The 19,807-nt window shown below is 35.5% G+C and overlaps 1 protein-coding gene across 1 annotated transcript; it reads right to left on the reverse strand.

Moving 5' to 3' along the window:
- Window positions 1–279: 279 nt before the first annotated feature.
- Window positions 280–16,052, reverse strand: LOC120137782 (putative cysteine-rich receptor-like protein kinase 43). The gene is made up of 8 exons (XM_039153449.1): window positions 15,638–16,052; window positions 15,214–15,532; window positions 15,012–15,137; window positions 14,797–14,933; window positions 14,470–14,680; window positions 14,009–14,252; window positions 13,767–13,917; window positions 280–429 (listed from the first exon to the last, which is right to left on the reverse strand). Exons 1-8 carry the CDS (start codon window positions 16,043–16,045, stop codon window positions 280–282), a joined length of 1,746 nt encoding a protein of 581 aa, XP_039009380.1. The 5' UTR covers window positions 16,046–16,052.
- Between the last annotated feature and the right edge of the window lie 3,755 nt (window positions 16,053–19,807).

A 19,807-nucleotide genomic window follows, 5' to 3' on the forward strand; every position in this document is an offset into this window, starting at 1 on the left:
GGATTCGTTCGTAGTTGGCTGGTAACCCCTCCCCCGTACTGCGTTGGTCGTGGGTTTTTTATAACCCCCACCGGCCGTTGGGAGTCCCGACGATCTCGGGATCATGGTTGGTTGGCCGGGGATTTCGGGATGGGTCAGTCCCGATCCCCTCGGCCGGAAATCTCGGCGACCGGTGTGTGGTGGCGTTCAGGCTTCTGGTAACCTTGATTTGATCTTGACCGTTGGATTGGGTCAGATCCAACGGTCCAAGATCGGCCGCGGCTGATAGCTCTTTGTGGGTTAAACAAACCCTGATTCCCTTGCTATATTGGCCGTTGATCTCTTTGTTGATCCAACGGTCCCCTGTTGTGTGGCGCTGACATATACTGGAACCCTAATTTGACCTCTGGGCTGGATCAGGCCCGTCTGACTTATTGGACTGTTTGGACCCTGAAAAAAACATAAAAAGAAAATAATAAGAAGAAAATAAATAATAATAATACTGATATAATATAAATTATATAATACATATATTTCAAAAATATTTTTTAAACTATATATTATATTTAAAAAAAGTTTTCAAAACTATATTATATAGTTTTCAAAATGTTTTAAAAATATTATATAAGTTTTAAAAAACGTTTTTAAAACTATATATTATATAATTTATTCAAAAATGTTTTTAAAACTATATATTATATAATTTATTCAAAAATGTTTTTAAAACTATATATTATATAAGTTTTTAAAATGATTTTAAAACTATATGTTACCCATATTTTCAAAATGTTTTCTTTTTAAAAAATTATATATTATATATATATTTTTTCAAAAACCGTTTGCAAACCATATAATATATATAGGTATATATGTATAAAATAATAATAAAAAATATGGACGAAAATTAGTGTCTACAGGGAACAAGTGTTGGTAATGCTCAATCCCACATAGTATTGGAAACACTATTGGGAATGATATTTAAGGCTTGACTTTCCCCCTTCCTTGTTGAGTGATAGAGAACAAGGGGGACTCTTACGCGCCGCCGCCACCGCCGTTCGTCTCGGGTCGGGTCGTAGTCATGGTCGTGGTAATACGTGTCTTCGTCGTGGTCGTGGTCGTGGTCATGGTAATACGTGTCTTCGACACGTCCGCGCGAATACTATCTTTTTTAGAGAAAATTCTTAAGAAACAAATGCAATACCACTAGTCGTTGCGATTTTGGACTATCGCAACGAATTTGGAGACTATCGCAACGAACCAACGAACTTGGAGACTATCGCAACGAATTTGTAATAAATCGCAACGCGAACTTCGACTATCGCAACACAAACTTAGACTATCGCAATGCGAATATGTAAATCGTAATGCGATAGTCGAAGTTCGCGTTGCGAATATGGAAACTGATTTGCGATACCTGAGATCGCATTGCGATTTTGTTGGTCATTTTGGCAAATCCTAAAAAAATTGGTTAAAATCGTATATTATAAAACATTTTTGGTCACTGAGGTTATTATTTCTTTCTAAAATAGTATATACGTTTGTGTATTTGTGAATTACATTTTGATTTCTTTATTTATTTTTTCATCCACTTGCGATGGTAGCTACGCTCTCACTAAGCCTAGACTCTATAGTTCCAGCTCCAATTTTATCCATATAATTACATTTAATATAATATAAAATAACTACAAATATACATTAAAATATAAGATGATTCTTTTACGTTCGACAAGCAACAATGAATATCACTAACGATGAGCACCATTAATTTAATTTATAAAAATTAAATTCTAAAGGACTCAATTTATAATTATAAATTAGTTACAAATTTAAAGATAAATTATTTAAAATAAATGGTAAACTATACCAGTGACCACCTAACTATTGTCCCATTTTATTTTGATCAATATTTTTGAAGTTTTGTTAATCAGGTCACTCAACTATTTAAATGCATTTAATTAAGCCACTTGCCGTTGATATTTAATGGAGAAGCTGACATGGCAGTGAAAATATTTGGTATAACTACACATTTGGTCATTGTTATATTATATCAATTTGGTCCTAATTTTAATAAATTAAAATAAATTTAACCTTCAAATCAAATGGTGCCATGTATAATGACCCAAAATTTAACTTTTTTATTTTAAAAGTTAATACATATTCTATATTTATAACAAAATAAAATTTATACCAAAAACTTTTTCTAAAAAATTTGAATAACTCAAGTAATGATTTATGATATTAAATTTAAAGAAAACTAAATTTATTGTCCTTTTGATATAGGGCAATCTCTTAGTGCAAAATTTTGCATGCTAAGTCCACCGAGAATCTTATCAGTATAAATTTTTATTAAAGGGGCATAAAATTTTATGGTAGGAGATGAATTTTTAAAATTTTAAAGGAAGACTATGCAAACACGAAAGAAATATATGTCTCTTTTTTCTATTAGAAATTTACTAGATAAAAATTTCTTAGTTTTACAGGTTAGACTATATCACCCTTTTCTAGTAGAATGCCATTTACAAATAGTAGCAGGATAAAAATTTTGTCCAATAAACTTTCTATGCATGGGCTAATCAACTATATTTTTCTTAAAATCAAAAGAGGTTATAGTACCATTGACAAGATACTTCTGAGAACCATAAACGAAATTTATAGTAAAAATTTTGTTTTGTTATAAATATAGAATATGTCGTAACTTTTAAAATCTTTTAAAATTAAAGATTTGAGAGTTAATTTTATTTTAATTTATTAAAATTATGACCAAATTGATAGAATACGTAAGTTACGTATTCAATGACCAAATGTGTAATTATACCAAATATTTTAACTGTCATATCAACTTCTCTGTTAAATATTAATTAACGGCAAGTGGTTTAATTGAATGCATTTAAATAGTTGAGTGACGTGTTGACAAAAGTTCAAAAATATTGGTCAAAATGAAAAAGAGGCAATAGTTAGGTGGTCACTTGTATAGTTTAACCTTTATTTTACATAATTTATAATTATACATTGCGTATATTTTAATTTTCTTATATAACCTAAGAGCACATGATAATATTTCATCATTGTAAATATAAATGCGAGGAGAGGAGCAATAAAAACTAAATGCAACGTTCCGTGACCTTCCAAAGTTGAATTTAATTTGTCTTGAGACATCTTTCAAAAGTTGAAACTAATCACCAAGAAAACAACAGCTCTTGTTCACACAAATATCCTGAAAATGGCATGACTAACATACATATGATTTAACAGATGATTCAAATTTAACCGGTGATTTATCATTATCTTATTATATTTTTTTAGTTGCAGCAGTAAAGCAATGAGATTTGAAAATCTAGACAACCACAAAGAGGTAGCGAGCAGTAAGTCCAACGACGGGTGGGTGGAGAGACGTTTAACGGCGATGGTAAAAACTAACGATAGTAATAAACTTTTGGATTAGGAATTTGATTATACGAAGATCTAAAGATTTAAGTTTAAGGATTTAAAAGATTAAGAAGATGATAAAATGAATGTCCGTTAGCGGAAGTTTAACGATGAGTGGGTGAACATTCAGTGATGGTGGTGGTGATAGACAAGAGTATTAGGCTTTAAGAATAATTATGATTTGAGTATTGAAAATTTTGTAGAAAGTCAAAAATAAAATAGCATGGGGTGGCTAATTTATTCTAGATGGCAGCCGGCTGCTTTGATTTAATTTAAAGTTGGCTGCAAAGTTGTTTGAAAAATAAAATTAGAAAATTGTAAAATTTAGTCCTTGCACTTTATGATATTTACAAGATTAGTCTTTAAGCTTCAACTATAAATACCCTAACCCATTTAACTTCAAAACCATCCCAAATCATTTTAGCTTTCTCCCAATACTAGAGAATTTAGAGAGTTGTTTTCTCTTTTTTTATCAAGTGAGAATTGTCATTGTTTTCTCCTTGGTAGATCGAGAGAAGTTGTAATTCATATTTTCTCATAGTGAAATTCTTCTACCATTGCCCGTGGTTTATCACCCTATATTATTTAAGGGTTTTTTCACGTAAAATTTGTGTCATCTTTATCTTCATTTTTATTTTCTCAAATTATCAATTGCGATTTCGCTCTATCCAATAGTCGTATTCCGCAACAATTGGTATTAGAGCTAGATTAGAGTGTGCAATGTCTACTTTATTATTTTTGTGGTTGCCACCAAAAGGTGGATGCTCCAACATAAGAAAGTAAGAAGGTATTACCTATTCTTTGAAGATTCCAGTGAACTATTCACGATAGTGAAATAGTGAGAGTTATCCGTAATAAAAGCTATGACAACGAAATTTGATACTGAAAAGTTCAATGGGAAAATTTCTTATTGTGGAAATTGAAGATGAAGGTCATCCTGAGGAAATACGGTTGTTTAGCAGTTATCAGTGAAAGGCCAATAGATTTCACAGATGAAAGCAATGGAACGAGATAGATGAGAATGCTATGGCAAACTTTCATCTAGCATTAGCAGATAAAGTATTGTCAAGCATCGAGGAGAAGAAGACAACTAAGAAGATATGAGATCATCTCACCAAATTGTACGAGGCCACATCGTTGCACAATAAAATTTTCCTTAAGAAATTGTACACTCTACGAATGTCAGAATCTACTTCAGTGACACTGAACACTTTATTTTCTCATCTTACATCCTTAAGCTGTACAATAAGAGAACAAGAACGTGCTGAACTTCTACTTCAAAGTCTACCTGATTCGTATGATCAACTCATCATCAACTTGACAAACAGTAATGTCACCAGTCTAGCCTTTGATGATGTTGCAGCTGATGTTCTACAAGAAGAAAATTGGCACAAGAACAAGGAAGACATACAAGTAAATCTGCAATAAGCAGAAGCGTTAACAACGATGAGAGAGAGATCAACAGAACGTGGCCAAAGCAACAGTCACAAACATGGTAGATCAAAGTCGAGAAGCAAAAAGAATTTAAAGTGCTACAACTGTGGAAAGAATGGTCACTTGAAGAAGGATTTTTGGAGTCTAAATAGAAACTCCAATCCACAAGACAATACCACAAACACTTCAGATGATTGAGATGCTCTATGTTGTGAAGCGTCAACAACCGTGGAAGGTAGAAAACAATTGCAGATATATGACTCATTGATTCGAGAGCAACATATCACATGACCTCAAGAAGAGAATGGTTCCATCATTATGAACCTGTCTCAATGGGATATGTGTATAGTTACAATGATCATGCCTTAGAGATCGTTGGAGTGGGAACCATCAAATTAAAGATGTATGATGGAACAATTAAAGTTGTTCGAGATGTGCGGCATGTGAAAGGTCTGAAGAAAAATTTATTATCCTGTGAATTGTTTGATAATAATGGAAGCAAGATTGAAACACGGAAATGAATCATGAAGGTGTTCCGTGGAGCGCTTATGGTGATGAAAGGCGAAAAGATAGCAGCAAAATTGTATATGCTAAAAGGAGAGACATTGCTAAAAGCAGAAGCCTCTGTTGCCTCATGTAGTTCAGATTCTGCAATGCTATGGCATCAGAGACTTGGACACATGTCAGAACAAGGAATGAAAGTCCTTGTGGAGAGAAAACTATTTACAGGGTTAACAAATGTATCACTTACTTTGTATGAGCACTGCATAACAAGTAACCATCACTGGTTGAAATTCAACATATCAAATTCTAGAGGCAAAAGTGTTCTCGAATTGGTTCACTCTGACGTATGACAAGCACCAGTTACATCCATAGGCTAAGCAAAATACTTTGTCTCATTTATTGATGACTAATCCAGGAGATGTTGGGTATACCCTATTAAAAAGAAGTCAGATGTGTTTTCAACTTTCAAAAACTTCAAAGCGCGGGTGGAACTTGATTCTGGAAATAAGATCAAGTGTTTCAGGACAGATAATGGAGGAGAATACTCAAGTGAAGAATTTGATGACTTTTGCAGCAAAGAAGGCATCAAAAGACAGTTCACAGTGGCGAACACTCCTCAACAAAATGGAGTGGCAGAGCGGATAAACAAAACCTTATTAGAAAGAACAAGAGCAATGTTGAGGGTTGCAGGCCTAGAAAAATCATTTTGGGCAGAAGCAGTCAATACCGCCTGTTATTTGGTGAATCGAACTCCATCAACCGCAATAGAGCTAAAGACACCAATGGAGATGAGAACTGGTAAACTAATTAATTATTTAAACCTCCATGTATTTGGAAGTATTTTGTACGTAATGTACAACTCCCAAGAAATTTCAAAGTTGGATCCAAAATCTAGGAAATGCAAATTCTTGGGGTATGCTGATGGTGTAAAGGGATATCGTTTGTGGGATCCCACTGCCCGCAAAATGATCATCAGCAGGGATGTTATCTTTGTAGAAGATAAACTAAAAAGAAAAAAAGACGATGATAGCACTGAAAAGTCAAAGACTACACAGATATATGTGGGAAAAGAGTTTGAACAAGGAGATTCTTCTGAAGCAGAACCAACACATGATGAACAAGAACCAGAGAGTTCTGAAGCTCCAACAACTCGTCAATCAGATCGTGTGAAAAGACGTCCCAATTGGCACTCAGATTATGTTATAGAAGGAAATATTGCATACCGTCTTTTAATAGAGGATGGTGAGCCATCAACATTTCAGGAGGCAATAAACAGCTCAGATGTTTCACTGTGGATGATGTAGATGCAAGAATAAATTGAAGCCCTTCATAAAAATAATACATGAAACCTCGTGCCATTACCACAAGGAAGAAAGCCAATTGGTAGCAAATGGGTCTTTAAAATCAAGCGAAATGGTGACGATCAAGTGGAGAGGTATCGTGCAAGACTGGTGGTTGAAGTATATGCTCAAAAAGAAGGTATTGATTTCCATGAAATATTTTCTCCTGTGGTTTGACTAACAATAGTTCGAGTAGTTTTGGCAATGTGTGCTACATTGAACTTACATCTAGAGCAGCTAGATGTTAAAACAACTTTTCTTAATGGAAATCTTGAAGAAGAGATTTATATGCTCCAACCTAAAGGTTTTGAAGAATGCAAAAAGAAGAACTTGGTTTGCAGGATGAACAAATCTCTGTACGGTCTAAAGCAGGCACCGAGGTGTTGGTATAAGAGATTTGATTCATTCATTATGTGCTTTAGATACAACAGACTTAATGCAGACCCTTGTGCTTATTTCAAGAGGTTTGGTGATAACGATTTTGTTATATTATTGTTGTATAGGGATGACATGTTGGTTGTAGGACCCAACAAATATCATATTGAAGAATTAAAGGCACAACTGGCTAGGGAATTTGAAATGAAGGACTTGGGATCAGCAAACAAGATTCTAGGGATGCAAATTCACCGTGATATAAGTAATAGAAAGATTTGGCTTTCATAAAAAAATTACTTGAAGAAGATCTTGTCACAATTCAACATGCAAGATTATAAGCCAATTTCTACCCCTCTTTCTGTTAACTTCAAATTATCCTCCAGTATGAGTCCTAGCAGTTAAGAAGAGAGGATGAAGATGTATCGAGTACCGTATCCATCGGCAGTGGGAAGTTTAATGTTCGCTATGATATGCACAAGACCAGACATTACACAAGCAGTGTGAGTGGTTAGTCGGTACATGGTGAATCCAGTCAAAGAGCATTGAAATACAGTAAAGAGGATCCTGAGATACATCAAAAGGACCTCAAATATTGCATTATGTTACGGAGGATCAAATTTACTTATCAATGGGTATGTCGATTCTGACTATGCAGAGGATTTGGATAAAAGAAAATCTATTACAGGATATGTGTTTAACGTTGCTGGTGGAGCTATAAGTTGAGTTTCAAAATTGCAGTCAGTTTTGGCTACATCCATAACAGAGTCAGAATATGTAGCAGCTACACAAGCCAGTAAAGAAGCAATTTGGTTGAATAATTAGAGGAGCTTGGGCACAATCAAGAGTATGCCTCTCTGTTTTGTGACAGTCAAAACGCATTGCATCTAGCAAGGAATCCAGTATTTCATTCAAGAACAAAACACATACGAGTTCAATATCATTACATTCGTGAAAAGGTGGAAGAAGAGACGGTAGATATGCAGAAAATCTGTAACCCCCAGACCGATGTGGGTAACCCGATCCGATCTGGAGTGTTACATTAGGGTCACCGGAGCGACCCACTGTAAAAATGGCAGAAATTTAAAACTTTTCATAAAATATGTCAAATCATAAAATAATTTATTATTATTCAGAAATAAAACAGGTTTGTTTTAAACTCAAATATAAAACAAAATACAACTTCATGCCCTCTAATCACATGTACCATACTCTACAACCAACGTCGGAAGAACCCCCTTACTGATATTGATAGCTATACTGGTACAATTCTTTTAACCTGCAATGGTGAGTAATAGAGTGAGCTTCGGAAAGCTCAGTAATACAGAACTACCATATTACGCTACTTGACATGCAGATTAATGGAAAGCCATATAATTTCCTTATTGAATCAGACGTATACCCGTTGCGGAATAATCTGGGGTTCCATCAGTAGTTCATCAAGTTGAAGCTAAGAAGATCATAGTTCATAGGAAGCATTCAAAGTATGATATTTTCAAGAGATCGAATAAGATGTCTAGTGTGTTCCAATAGTACGATAAAATCATAGTAGGTACAATAAACGAGTAATAATTCAGTAAATCATTATAAAATCATAATCAAGTTTCACTTTTGAAACTCGTAGTTTAAATCCTTTTCATATACATCATCCGCAGTTCCTCAGAACTACGTCCGTAGGGCTTACCTTAAGCACACAACAAAAAGGAAGCCACCTAAGGATAGGCTTTGGGCCTGTATCTTTAGGCCCGTAAGTCTATAGGGCTTACCCTAAGCACACGGCAAAAGGGAGCCAACCTAATGGAGCATCTTAGGGCCCGTGAGCCTACCCAAGAGTCACATTAGGTCCGTAATCATCGTTATCATATATCAGTGAAAACCAATAATCATATATCAGTCATAGTCCATAAACCATTATCGATAAGTCGAGGCATCATAAAACAGTAACCATAGATTTTAGTGTACCTCATTTCAAAATAGATAAAATAATTATGTAGTACATAGGGAACACACTAGAGAATCCAAGTATTTTTTAGAGGCATTTTGTAATTATCGGTAAGGATAACATGAAGCTCATGTAATTTGATCGGATTCTAAGAACAAGATCCTATTGGAGAGAATCGATTACTAACCGATCTAATCAGACATTTAAAGTTGATACTTTAGAATTCCACTATGATTCATGTGCATCAGGAAAGCGTTCCAGAATGCCCAGAGTGATTTGAGCTAATAAAGGAGAAACGAAGCTTCAAGACATTTACAATCCATGTTAATCGATCGGTTTATCGAACAATTCGAACTGAACAATCTCTCTGAACTAATGCATTTCGTCCCATCAATTTACTGCATTTTCAGAGTATTTACTCTTTAATACCAAAAATTCTTGTCCATAAATCATCTTCGTAATCATCGCTGAATAGATCTTCCAATAGTCTTTAATTCATTTCCATATTCCAACGATATCAGGAAATACATACGTACTTGATTCATGTTTTATGACCCATAAGGATAATTCATCATGCAAGTTCAACAGTGTTCCAAAACTCATCCAATCACTTATTTAATCCTCAGTTATTGAGGTTACTCATTTCGTTTATCAGTCAAGTCTATCCCAGTTACTTCAGAGCTTTCCAGATAATCCAGACGTTTCTGAATTTTAGATATATATTGTACTTCTGTTCAATTAAATTTAGTCTTCGTGGTTGATTTGTCTAACTAGTATCCACCTCTTAGTACAAAATGTGATTTAGCGTTAAGCTGAGGTGAGTACTTCCAACATTATCATCGATCCAAACTTGAGGAGACGAACACACATTCAAGTAATATATATATCATTCAGGTACTGACATGTCATTAAGGTTGATCGACTTACTTAAACTGTGTTCCATAACTTTTAATGGTTGTATAACACCTTTGTTTATTTGGATTCCCTAATGAATCCAATTCATTTACTTAGTCTAGACCATAAGGGCATTTTGGTCATTTTGGTGCTCAATATTTTTCTATTCATTTCAGAGCTTGAGGATATCCATTCATTCTTGAGCTTAATGATATTCTCGAGTCATTTCCATTCCAGGGGTATTTTGGTCATTTTACAAATATATGATATTTCAATCTTTTCATTCCGTCCGATCTTATCACTTAATTCGAACTTATCATCTATTTCAGTCCTTTCAAACAATTCTGACGAAAGAGCACCCTCGATAATTTATTCTTCAGGTGTTTACTCATAACTCGGAGATTTTCGGATTATCAGAAATTTTCTGTATAAACGTATATTTTAACGATGAAACTAGCAATTCATCGATTTAAGCATGACTTCTTTAGTATTTTTCTATTCAGGGTCAAATCTTATCTTTTTACAACATAAGGGTATTTTCGTAATTTATCACTTAAACTGGAGTATTTTCATACTTTATCAAATGAGATAATTTATACATTACATATCCAATGATGATTCCCATATCACTTAATCTAATATCTTGTAATTGAATTCAAATTGTCTTTCAATTTCTTATACTAGTCATCTGATCCATATTCAGATACCGAGTTTTTACCATATTCGAATCAAGTGTAGAACTTCATTAATTACACATACTATCCCTAACATTTTCATTCATGCATTTACCAATATCCACATGTTCCATAAAGCATAAAGAGGTAGTAAAGTATTACCTCGATTTCTGTGCAATACTGATTGACCATAAAAATTCCATTCGAACGCCTTTAATCTTAAATTCAACTTCCAATAATTCCTCAGATACATATCAACATAAATTATATCAGAAATGGAGCTTAATTGCGATAAGCAGGTCGAATCAGATGATAAATCAGTGAAAAATAGCTTACCGGGTTTGAATTTGGCTAAACGGACTTCGGATTCGGATTCAGGACGTCAAAAGCATAAAATATGACTTTTCGGAAATTTGTAATTTACGGTCAAAATCAAAGTCAACGGGTTTGACCGGAAATTTCGAGGCCTTCATGTTCGAATTTCAAAAAACGGACTGCGGAATCGGATTTGGAACGTTGAAAAATTTCAGGATAGGTATACTCGGTCAAAGTCAAAGGTCGTTTAATGCCCGGTCAAAGCCTGTCAAAGTTTTGGTCAATAGTGGTCAATGCCGGTCACGGTCAACGGTCAACGGGTCGGGTTGTGACCGGTCAAAACAGTTCCAAAACCGGTCAAACCGGTCACTTTTTCCTTCCCCACGTGCAGTGGCGGCGCGTGAACAGTGCTAAATTCTTGAAATAATTCCTAAAAATCATTTTGAGCGATTTCGAGATACTTACAAAGCTCGGTTCACAATTTTGAATGGCGAAGAGCTCGATTTCAACAAATCGGAAACTTTGACCGCTTCACCTCCTCACACGCCGCCGTCGACGGAGACCAAGGATGACACCGACAGACTCGGAACGATGCAAGGAACACGATGATGCGGGAGGAGTCGTAAACGGATGCTCGGATCGTCGTGAATCGACGGAAAACCAATTGAAATTGAGTTATTACCGACGATACTTCCGACTGAAATTAACGACGAACTGCGACGATTCACGACAAAAGCTTTGAGGGGTTTTGTTCCTCGATCGGCAACGAACACGATGGTGGTTTCGGCGAGTAGATCGGAGTTGAAAGAGGGGTTGACGGGAGAGGGAAAACTGGAAAAATTTCCAAAAACATACGGGAAATTGGGGGTTTATATCATCTCATAATTAAAAATGGTTAAACCAAGAGTTTAGCCACTGAATTTCATGCACTTCATAAAATGGTCTGTCAACTTTAAAATTTTGCAATTTAACCCACTGGTTCTTTCAAAATACCAAATTAAATCCACCACTTTATAATTTCTTAATTTTAGCCCCTAAATTGGGGTGTTACAAAATCTATACCAAAGACAACATATCAGATTTCATGATGAAGTCGATCAATGCTGATAAATTTACTTGGTGTCGATCCTCTTGGGGCATGTCAGATACGTAAGCAACATGATGATACAAGGTTGAAAGAATGATGTGAAGATATGATTGTTCCAATCAAATCTTCAAGTGGGAGATTGTAGAAAGTCAAAAATAAAATAGCATGTGGCAGCTAATTTATTCTAGATGGCAGTCGGCTGCTTTGATTTAATTCAAAGTTGGCTGCAAAGTTGTTTGAAAAATAAAATGGGAAAATTGCAAAATTTAGTCCCTGCACTTTAAGGTATTTATAATATTAGTCTTTAAGCTTCAACTATAAATACCCTAACCCATTTATCTTGAAAATCATCCCAAATCATTTTAGCTTTTTCCTAATACTAGATAATTTAGAGAGTTTATTGAGAGTTGTTTTCTCCTTTTTTATCAAGGAGAATTGTCATTATTTTCTCCTTGGTAAATCGAGAGAAGTTGTAATTCCTATTTTCTCATAGTGAAATTCTTCTACTATTGCCCGTGGTTTTTTACCCTCTATTATTTAAGGGTTTTCCACGTAAAATTTGTGTCTTCTTTATCTTCATTTTTATTTTCTCAAATTATCAGTTGCGAATTTGCTCTATCCGATAGTCGTATTCTGCAACAAATTTAAGGATTTAGTGTCTAGGGAGATATATAAATTTATGTTTAAGGAATTAGGGGATGAAGACATGAAAAATGAATGATCAATAGTGGTGATCTTCTGGTAGGTGAGTGGATGTTCGACAACATTGGCAACAACTTGTGTTAGTAACGATGTTTGAGATTTTTTTTATAAATTTTAAATCTAATACTAATCCTACATAGAGGGGAAAGAGAGATTTTGGAAAAAGGAAGGTGAATACTTTCAGTGAATCTATAACCCATGATCGAAGGGAATACGAAGAAACAAAGATGAACAACTTGACCAAACGATTAATTTACTATGAACTTTGAGACTTTAAGTTGATTGAACACATATTTTTTAATTAAGCCAAAATTTTATAAAATATAATTTATAAATATTAAAAGTTTATAATTAATATAGCAAACGTAACAAAAAAATTATAACATAATAATATTATAAACAAAAATTGTATGCTATTTGATTAAGATCTAATTTAGATTTTCAGTGTCCTAAGAAAATTAATTATAAGTTTATTATTATTTTATGTATTGAAATTGTATATTTATACAAAACCCAAACTTAATTTCAATAAAAAAATGAAATAAAAAATACTCATTTTTTTCAAACAAAAAAAAATCCAAATTCCTAAATTTCGAGCGTGACAATCTAAAAAGTAAAAGAAAATATCCTGACTACATAAAAAAATGGTAAAGGCAGTGGTCATTGTTACAATTTACAGTGATCTTGATGATCGTAACTTTGTAAATTATAATTGGTTTGGGATTTTCCTGAAAAATTGTTATCATTGACTTGGGATTTTACTCGGAAACTATGAAAGCTGGAAGAAGATAACTTAAGAGATTCATAAAAAAATGGAGGTTTTGTCGGGGAAGGCATATCCATGTCTTTATGTCTTAAGATTTGAAGAACTTTGGTCATGTTTGGTCTTAAAGATGGCTCGGCTTGAGTGCAAAGCAATCCCAGATGAATTTCTCTCTTTATTTCTTCAATTTGATCTTCCGAATGTAAGCTTTCATCGATGATTTCTTTTGTTGTGATTGATTGAAAATGCTTCCATGTCTTGAAAAAAACAAGATAAAAATGATTAGTGACGACTCCAAAAAGAAAATATAAGGAAGACGTGAAATTGTGATTACATCTGTGACTAATGTTTCGAGATTATTATTGGATTCGATTTTGGTGTTCTTCACTCCACTGATGATTTCGAGCATTAGAACTCCGAAACTGTAAACATCTACTTTCTCCGTTAATCTTCCTTTCGCAATGTACTCCGGAGCCATGTATCCACTAAAAAATTCAATCAGAAGATATCCGAGTTATGTTATTCCGACTCTTCATATATAATCTCATGTTATCTAAGAGAACACGGATTACTCACAAAGTGCCGGCGACGGTGTTGTTGACGAGATGAAACTTGTCGGTATCGCGCAAACATAGTCTAGCGAGGCCAAAATCGGCAATTTTCGGTCGGAATTTGAGGTCCAACAAGATGTTACTGGCCTTGATGTCCCTATGAATGATCCGAACTTCGCAGCCTTTGTGTAGATATTCCAACCCTTCGGCTGTTCCCATTATGATTTTATGCCTTTTCTCCCAATCCAACTCTTTCTTCTTCTCGGGATCTTCCTTCCATAGGCCACCAAAATAGGTCACCATTTTTGTTTTAGTACCGAAAATGTTTCGTATCATATTCTCCTATTCATGTTTAGATATACATCAGACAAGAGTGTCGAACATAGATTTCGTATCGTACCATTTTGTTTTTCTTGAATTATCTATGTCCGACACTTCCGACGCTCACGTTCGGGTCTGTAATCAACTATAGATAAGGTAGCTTACCAAATAAAATACAATCAAGGCTATTGTTGGCAAGGTATTCATAGACAAGGAAGTTCTCATTAATGGTGAAGCAACCGCCGAGGCAACGGACCAAGTTCTTATGTTGTGCTTTACTGATAACATCCAATTCGTTGTATATTTCTCTGCTTCGGCTCCTTCCGTTTACGTATAAACGTTTTACCGCGATTTCTCGTCCATCCGGTAATGTTCCCTACACGAATTGAGCTCGATATGTTCGATTTCAAAATCGATCGATTATAAACTTGCTCAAATCTCGATTGAGCAATTCGAACTTAAGGATTAAGATATTCAAGTTCGAGTTTATACCTTAAATACTTCACCATATCCTCCAGAGCCAAGCTTGTTAGCTTTATTGAAGCAATCGGTTGCTTTCTCTAAAGTTGACAACTTGAATTGCAGGAAATTCATGGCCTGGTCCAGTGCGGCGAAATCGACCTCTTTTCCTGTGTGGTGTAACGTACAAAATCAAAATTTACGTATCATAATTTATATTCGGATTATGTTCGGATTCATAACGCTACCTTTCCATTCGCGTCGAGGATTAATCTGTTTATAGGCAATTTTCCCCAACCGCAGCCCGACGGCTACGGCCAACGAGCAGACGATCGCCGTAATAAGGATGTAAATTATGAATGATACTATAGCATCTACAATAGAGTAAACGATAGTAATCTTAATTTATTAATAACTCTTGCGTATTTTATTTAAGTGAACGAAACTAACATCGGACTGCGGCGACGGAGGTGTTGTGAGCGAAATTGTAAGTGGAATAACGCAAGAAACAGCCGGCGTTGAGCGCACGGCCTTCCTTGGCGGGCATGCAGTGGTAGACGAGGTCGACGGCGTCGGCAAGGCAGGACGAGCACATGTCCTTGTCCAAGATCTTCCAGCACTGAGCCATCCCGTGGACGGTGGTCCCGTTCCACGACTCCTTGTACAAGGCGAACCCTTTTCTGTAGGGAGCCTCCTGGACCATCTTGGGCAACATTTTTTTCAAGACCATCTTGAAATCGTCGCTGGTTTCGACATCATCGCTGCATCTCTAACTTCCATATAATAAATTTACGAAATCATAAGATATCCACATCAATACAAATAAAAAAAAAACATTCGATATAGGACAATATATGTATGTAAAGAAACTCACTTCGTTATCGGCATGTGAAGTGACTTCCCTATAGAAACTATAATTGTTAGCCCTTATGAAGCAACCATCGAGGTAAACACGACCGCCGGTGGTCGGAAAACATGCATGCAAAATATTAGTGATCCTCGTAAAGCATTGAGCGCATTCGACTCTCGAAAAATCATCCATGCATTGAGACAACACGTAAAGTTTATCCGGCGGCTTTCCGGCTTCGTGAAACGCAAACTTGTTCCTATACATTTCCGGCTCCATGTGTCGGAGTATCAACTTGTAATTCTTCAAGTAATCATCCTTGCTCCTCACGGTGGCCGTCTCGCATGAACGCGCGACGAGGTCGAGTCTATTGTCGGCACGACAGCGTCGTATCGAGGGGGCGATTAAGAAGAAGATGATCAAGAAAGCTGCCATGGAAAGGAGGGAGAAGAACAATGGGGAGGGAGATTCTAAAAGAGAAATAACTTTTGCTTATATCTAGGTTTATATTTTGGTATATCTATATTTGAAATTTTAATTTGGGCAACATTTGATGGGTGGTATATAAACATATTAAATTTCGTTTTCTGTTTTCAGTTGCTTAAATATGTGTTTGTTTAGCTGTATTTTGTTTTCCGGTAAGATTATTAATTTAGGATATATTTCATCTTAACATTTGTTTTATTATCACTATATATATACACATCAATTATTCTAAAATGGTGATAATTATTAGTGTTTCCAGAGGTTACAGATTCGAGCACTTGTGGCTGTAACAGGGTGATTGTACATTAATATAATAAATCATGCTCTCTCTCTCTTTTTGAAATGCCTACTGATATGAATGGATATATTTCTGTGTTAATAAGCTTAATCATTTACAAATCAATGCTTGAGTTTGAAATTTTATCTCAGTTTCTTGTGGAGTCTAAATGCATGTTTTTGCTATATGCAGGATTTGGTTGATGACTTCTGTGTTGGTTTGTGTCAAAAGACTTTGTTTCTTATATATCTATATCAGTTTCACCATTTGGGCCATTGAATGCAAATCTTTGTAATAACAAATTCTGCAGCTGTCATCTGATGGGAAGACACTAGAAGCTGAGGCAGCTCAGGGGACCGTAACACGACATTTCGGGCTTCATCAAAAGGGACAAGAAACCAGTACAAACAGCATTGCTTCCATATTTGCATGGATAAGAGGGATGGAGCACAGGTATCTTCTATTTTCTGTTTATCATCTTCATTTATTATCTTTTCTGTTTATCATTTTTCATTTGAACTTCCATGCAATTGCTTGCAGGGCAAAACTAGATAACAATGACAAGTTGCTGGACTTTGTTCACGAGTTAGAGGATGCTTGCATTCAGACAGTGGAATCTGGGAAAATGACCAACGATCTTGCCCTTCTAATCCACGGGCCTAGGTATGTTGCACTTTCTCTCAATGTATTTTTTCCCATTGTGATCTTCTATGGTACTCGATCTGGGGGGACTAGGTGTCTGTTACGGGCATCTGTAAGATGTGAGTATATTCATTTTTCTTCAGTAAAGAAGAAAGAAGGTATTTACCTCGCAGGCAACATCAAGCCCAAATCACCTCATGTGACCAATCCAACACCCTTCTTCGCAAGTGGTAGAGGAGAAGGATTGCTTCCCATACATTCTTCGAAAAACTACAAGTGGAAAAAAATGTGGTCACGAGTTTCCTGCTCTCTTAAACACAGCTCACAAATTCCATCCACTTGCATTCCAAACAAAATAAGTTTGTCCTTCGTGGGCAGCCTATTAAGAATTGCCATCCAAGCTGTAACTGAAAACTTCGGAATGTAACCAGGATGCCACACAAGCCTCTCCTAATTCACCTTATCCTTTTCCACCCTTATTTCATTCCAGATCTCCCGAGTAGAGGAGATCGAACCCGTGAGCAACCCTTGAACTTGAAGCGCACATGGCCTCATACTCGGTAATCCTCGCCAAGCCCAGCTACAGTACTGAGGACAAGATAGGTTCCAAAAAGAATTATCTTTTGTAATATATGCATGAACCCAAGCAACCCATATAGACCCATCCTTCAGCAGAAGTCTCCTTATCAAACCAACCATACAAGTCTAATTTCAAGTCTTGAGATCCTTGAGTCCGAGCCCACCCTCAGTTTTCGGAGCACAAACATGAGCCCATCTGACCCTTTCCCCTTTTATCGCCATGTCCTCACCTTTAAAGAAAACGCGAACACAGTTGGTTTATTTTCTTAATAACTGCCTCAAGGAGCAACACTTGACTCCCCCAGTAATTTTCAATGTTGTAAATTATTGAATGAATAAGCTGAAATCGACCAACATACGAGAGAATCTCGGCCTTACATCCTTTCAATCTAGCTTCAATCTTCGCAATCAATGGGGCACAATCCCTAGCAGTAAGCCTCTTAGCAACAAGAGAAATGCCAAGATACCTAACCGGAAGCTTGTCACTCCGAATGCTCGTAACCTCAGAAATTTCAAACAACACATCATCCACAACCCCTAAGAGAACACCTCAGACTTACTCGAGTTCATCCGCAACCCCGAAAAATTGTGAAAGGTTTTTTAGCACCTCCCAAACTCCAGCCAGAGTCAAAAGTCCCCTCCGAGGAAACTAACAAATCATCAGCGAAACACAAGTTTGTTAATCTAACCCTATGACACTTGGATGGTACTAAATCACGCCAAACTTAGCTGCTCTATCCAGAAGCCTAGAAATAGTCCTCTGCCTCACTCCACTTGCACCCTTGAAATAGCCCACTAAACCACCATTGAGAGAAACAGAGAAGGACACAGAAGTAACACACTCTCTAATCCAAGCAATAATCACCTTAGGCATCTCAAAGGCCTCTAGCAACATAAACAAAAAAATGTCCAATCCACTGAATCGAACGCTTTATGTTAATCCAGCTTCAAGGCACATATTGGCAAAAGGGTTGCCCGATTGTACCCCTTAACCATCTACTGCGCAATCAAAGTGTTATCCATAATACTCCGGCACGGGATAAAAGCGCTCTGATTAGCCGAAATAACCTCAGGCATGAAGCATTTCAACCTCGCAACCATAACACGCGTGATGCACTTATAAACCACATTACAACAAGAAATCGGTTGAAAATCACACATACAACTCAGATTCAAACACTTTGGGACAAGCACTAAAGCCATAGTATTAAAACCAGAGAATAACTTCAAATATTCAAAGAAAAACAACACCCCTGAATTAGATCCTCCCTAACAATGTCCCACGGTTACATCAGAACTAGATTATCATTAAACATCATGGATCAAACTTTAGATAACTCATTAATTTTAAAAATTAAAACAAAAATTATTTTAGTGATAGATGAAGAAATATTTGAGATAAAATACATTCTGATTTTAGGTTTACAAATTATAAAATATATAATTTTAAGATAAATATATATTCATCCTAAATCAAACGTTGATTATTGGCTAAGAAGATCTTGTCGAGATTTTCTCAAACTTAGAATTAGATTTAGCAACATTTATTTTCCTTATCCATAACACACTTTTTAGCGTGTCGGAATACGTATAAATGTACAAAATCTTACCCACGATACGAATTAAATACTTTTTGACGGATCGTGAAAAAAATCCACTGAATATGATCTTCGTACTCGTATTATCACCACGCCTGCCATTATATGACACTTAAACTATTACAAGAGGAAAATAACAAACGTAAATAGAAAAGTACGTAGAAAAAGCAATAATTTAATGAGTATCCACTAGTGGATTTAGTCAAACCCTAATAAACAATACATGTTTATAAAGTTATACGTACAAAATCTTAGGATAAATTATGTATTTAGTCGTCTAGCTATTCACATGGTTTTGTTTTGGTCAGTCAATTATTTTTTTAAATCAAATCGATTGTTTTATTTTGGTTGCCCGCAACTAAAAAAATTAATATTGATGCTGATGTGTCATCGTAAGATAATGTCACGTCATAATTGAAAAATAAAAATTACCCCGTCAGTAGTTCTGTCAACTTTTTAACGATGAATGACCAAAATAAAATCAAAATATAACATTAGGTATGCTTTTGAAAAAAGAAGTTAAATGACCAAATTAGAACCATGTGAATCGTTAAATGATTAAAATGTAATTTACCCTAAAATTTATTGCATAAATAATATATAATTTTACATACA

The sequence above is a fragment of the Hibiscus syriacus genome, unplaced genomic scaffold, assembly GCF_006381635.1.
Source record: "Hibiscus syriacus cultivar Baekdansim isolate YM2019G1 unplaced genomic scaffold, ASM638163v2 tig00110676_pilon, whole genome shotgun sequence".
NCBI classification, from domain to species: domain Eukaryota; kingdom Viridiplantae; phylum Streptophyta; class Magnoliopsida; order Malvales; family Malvaceae; genus Hibiscus; species Hibiscus syriacus.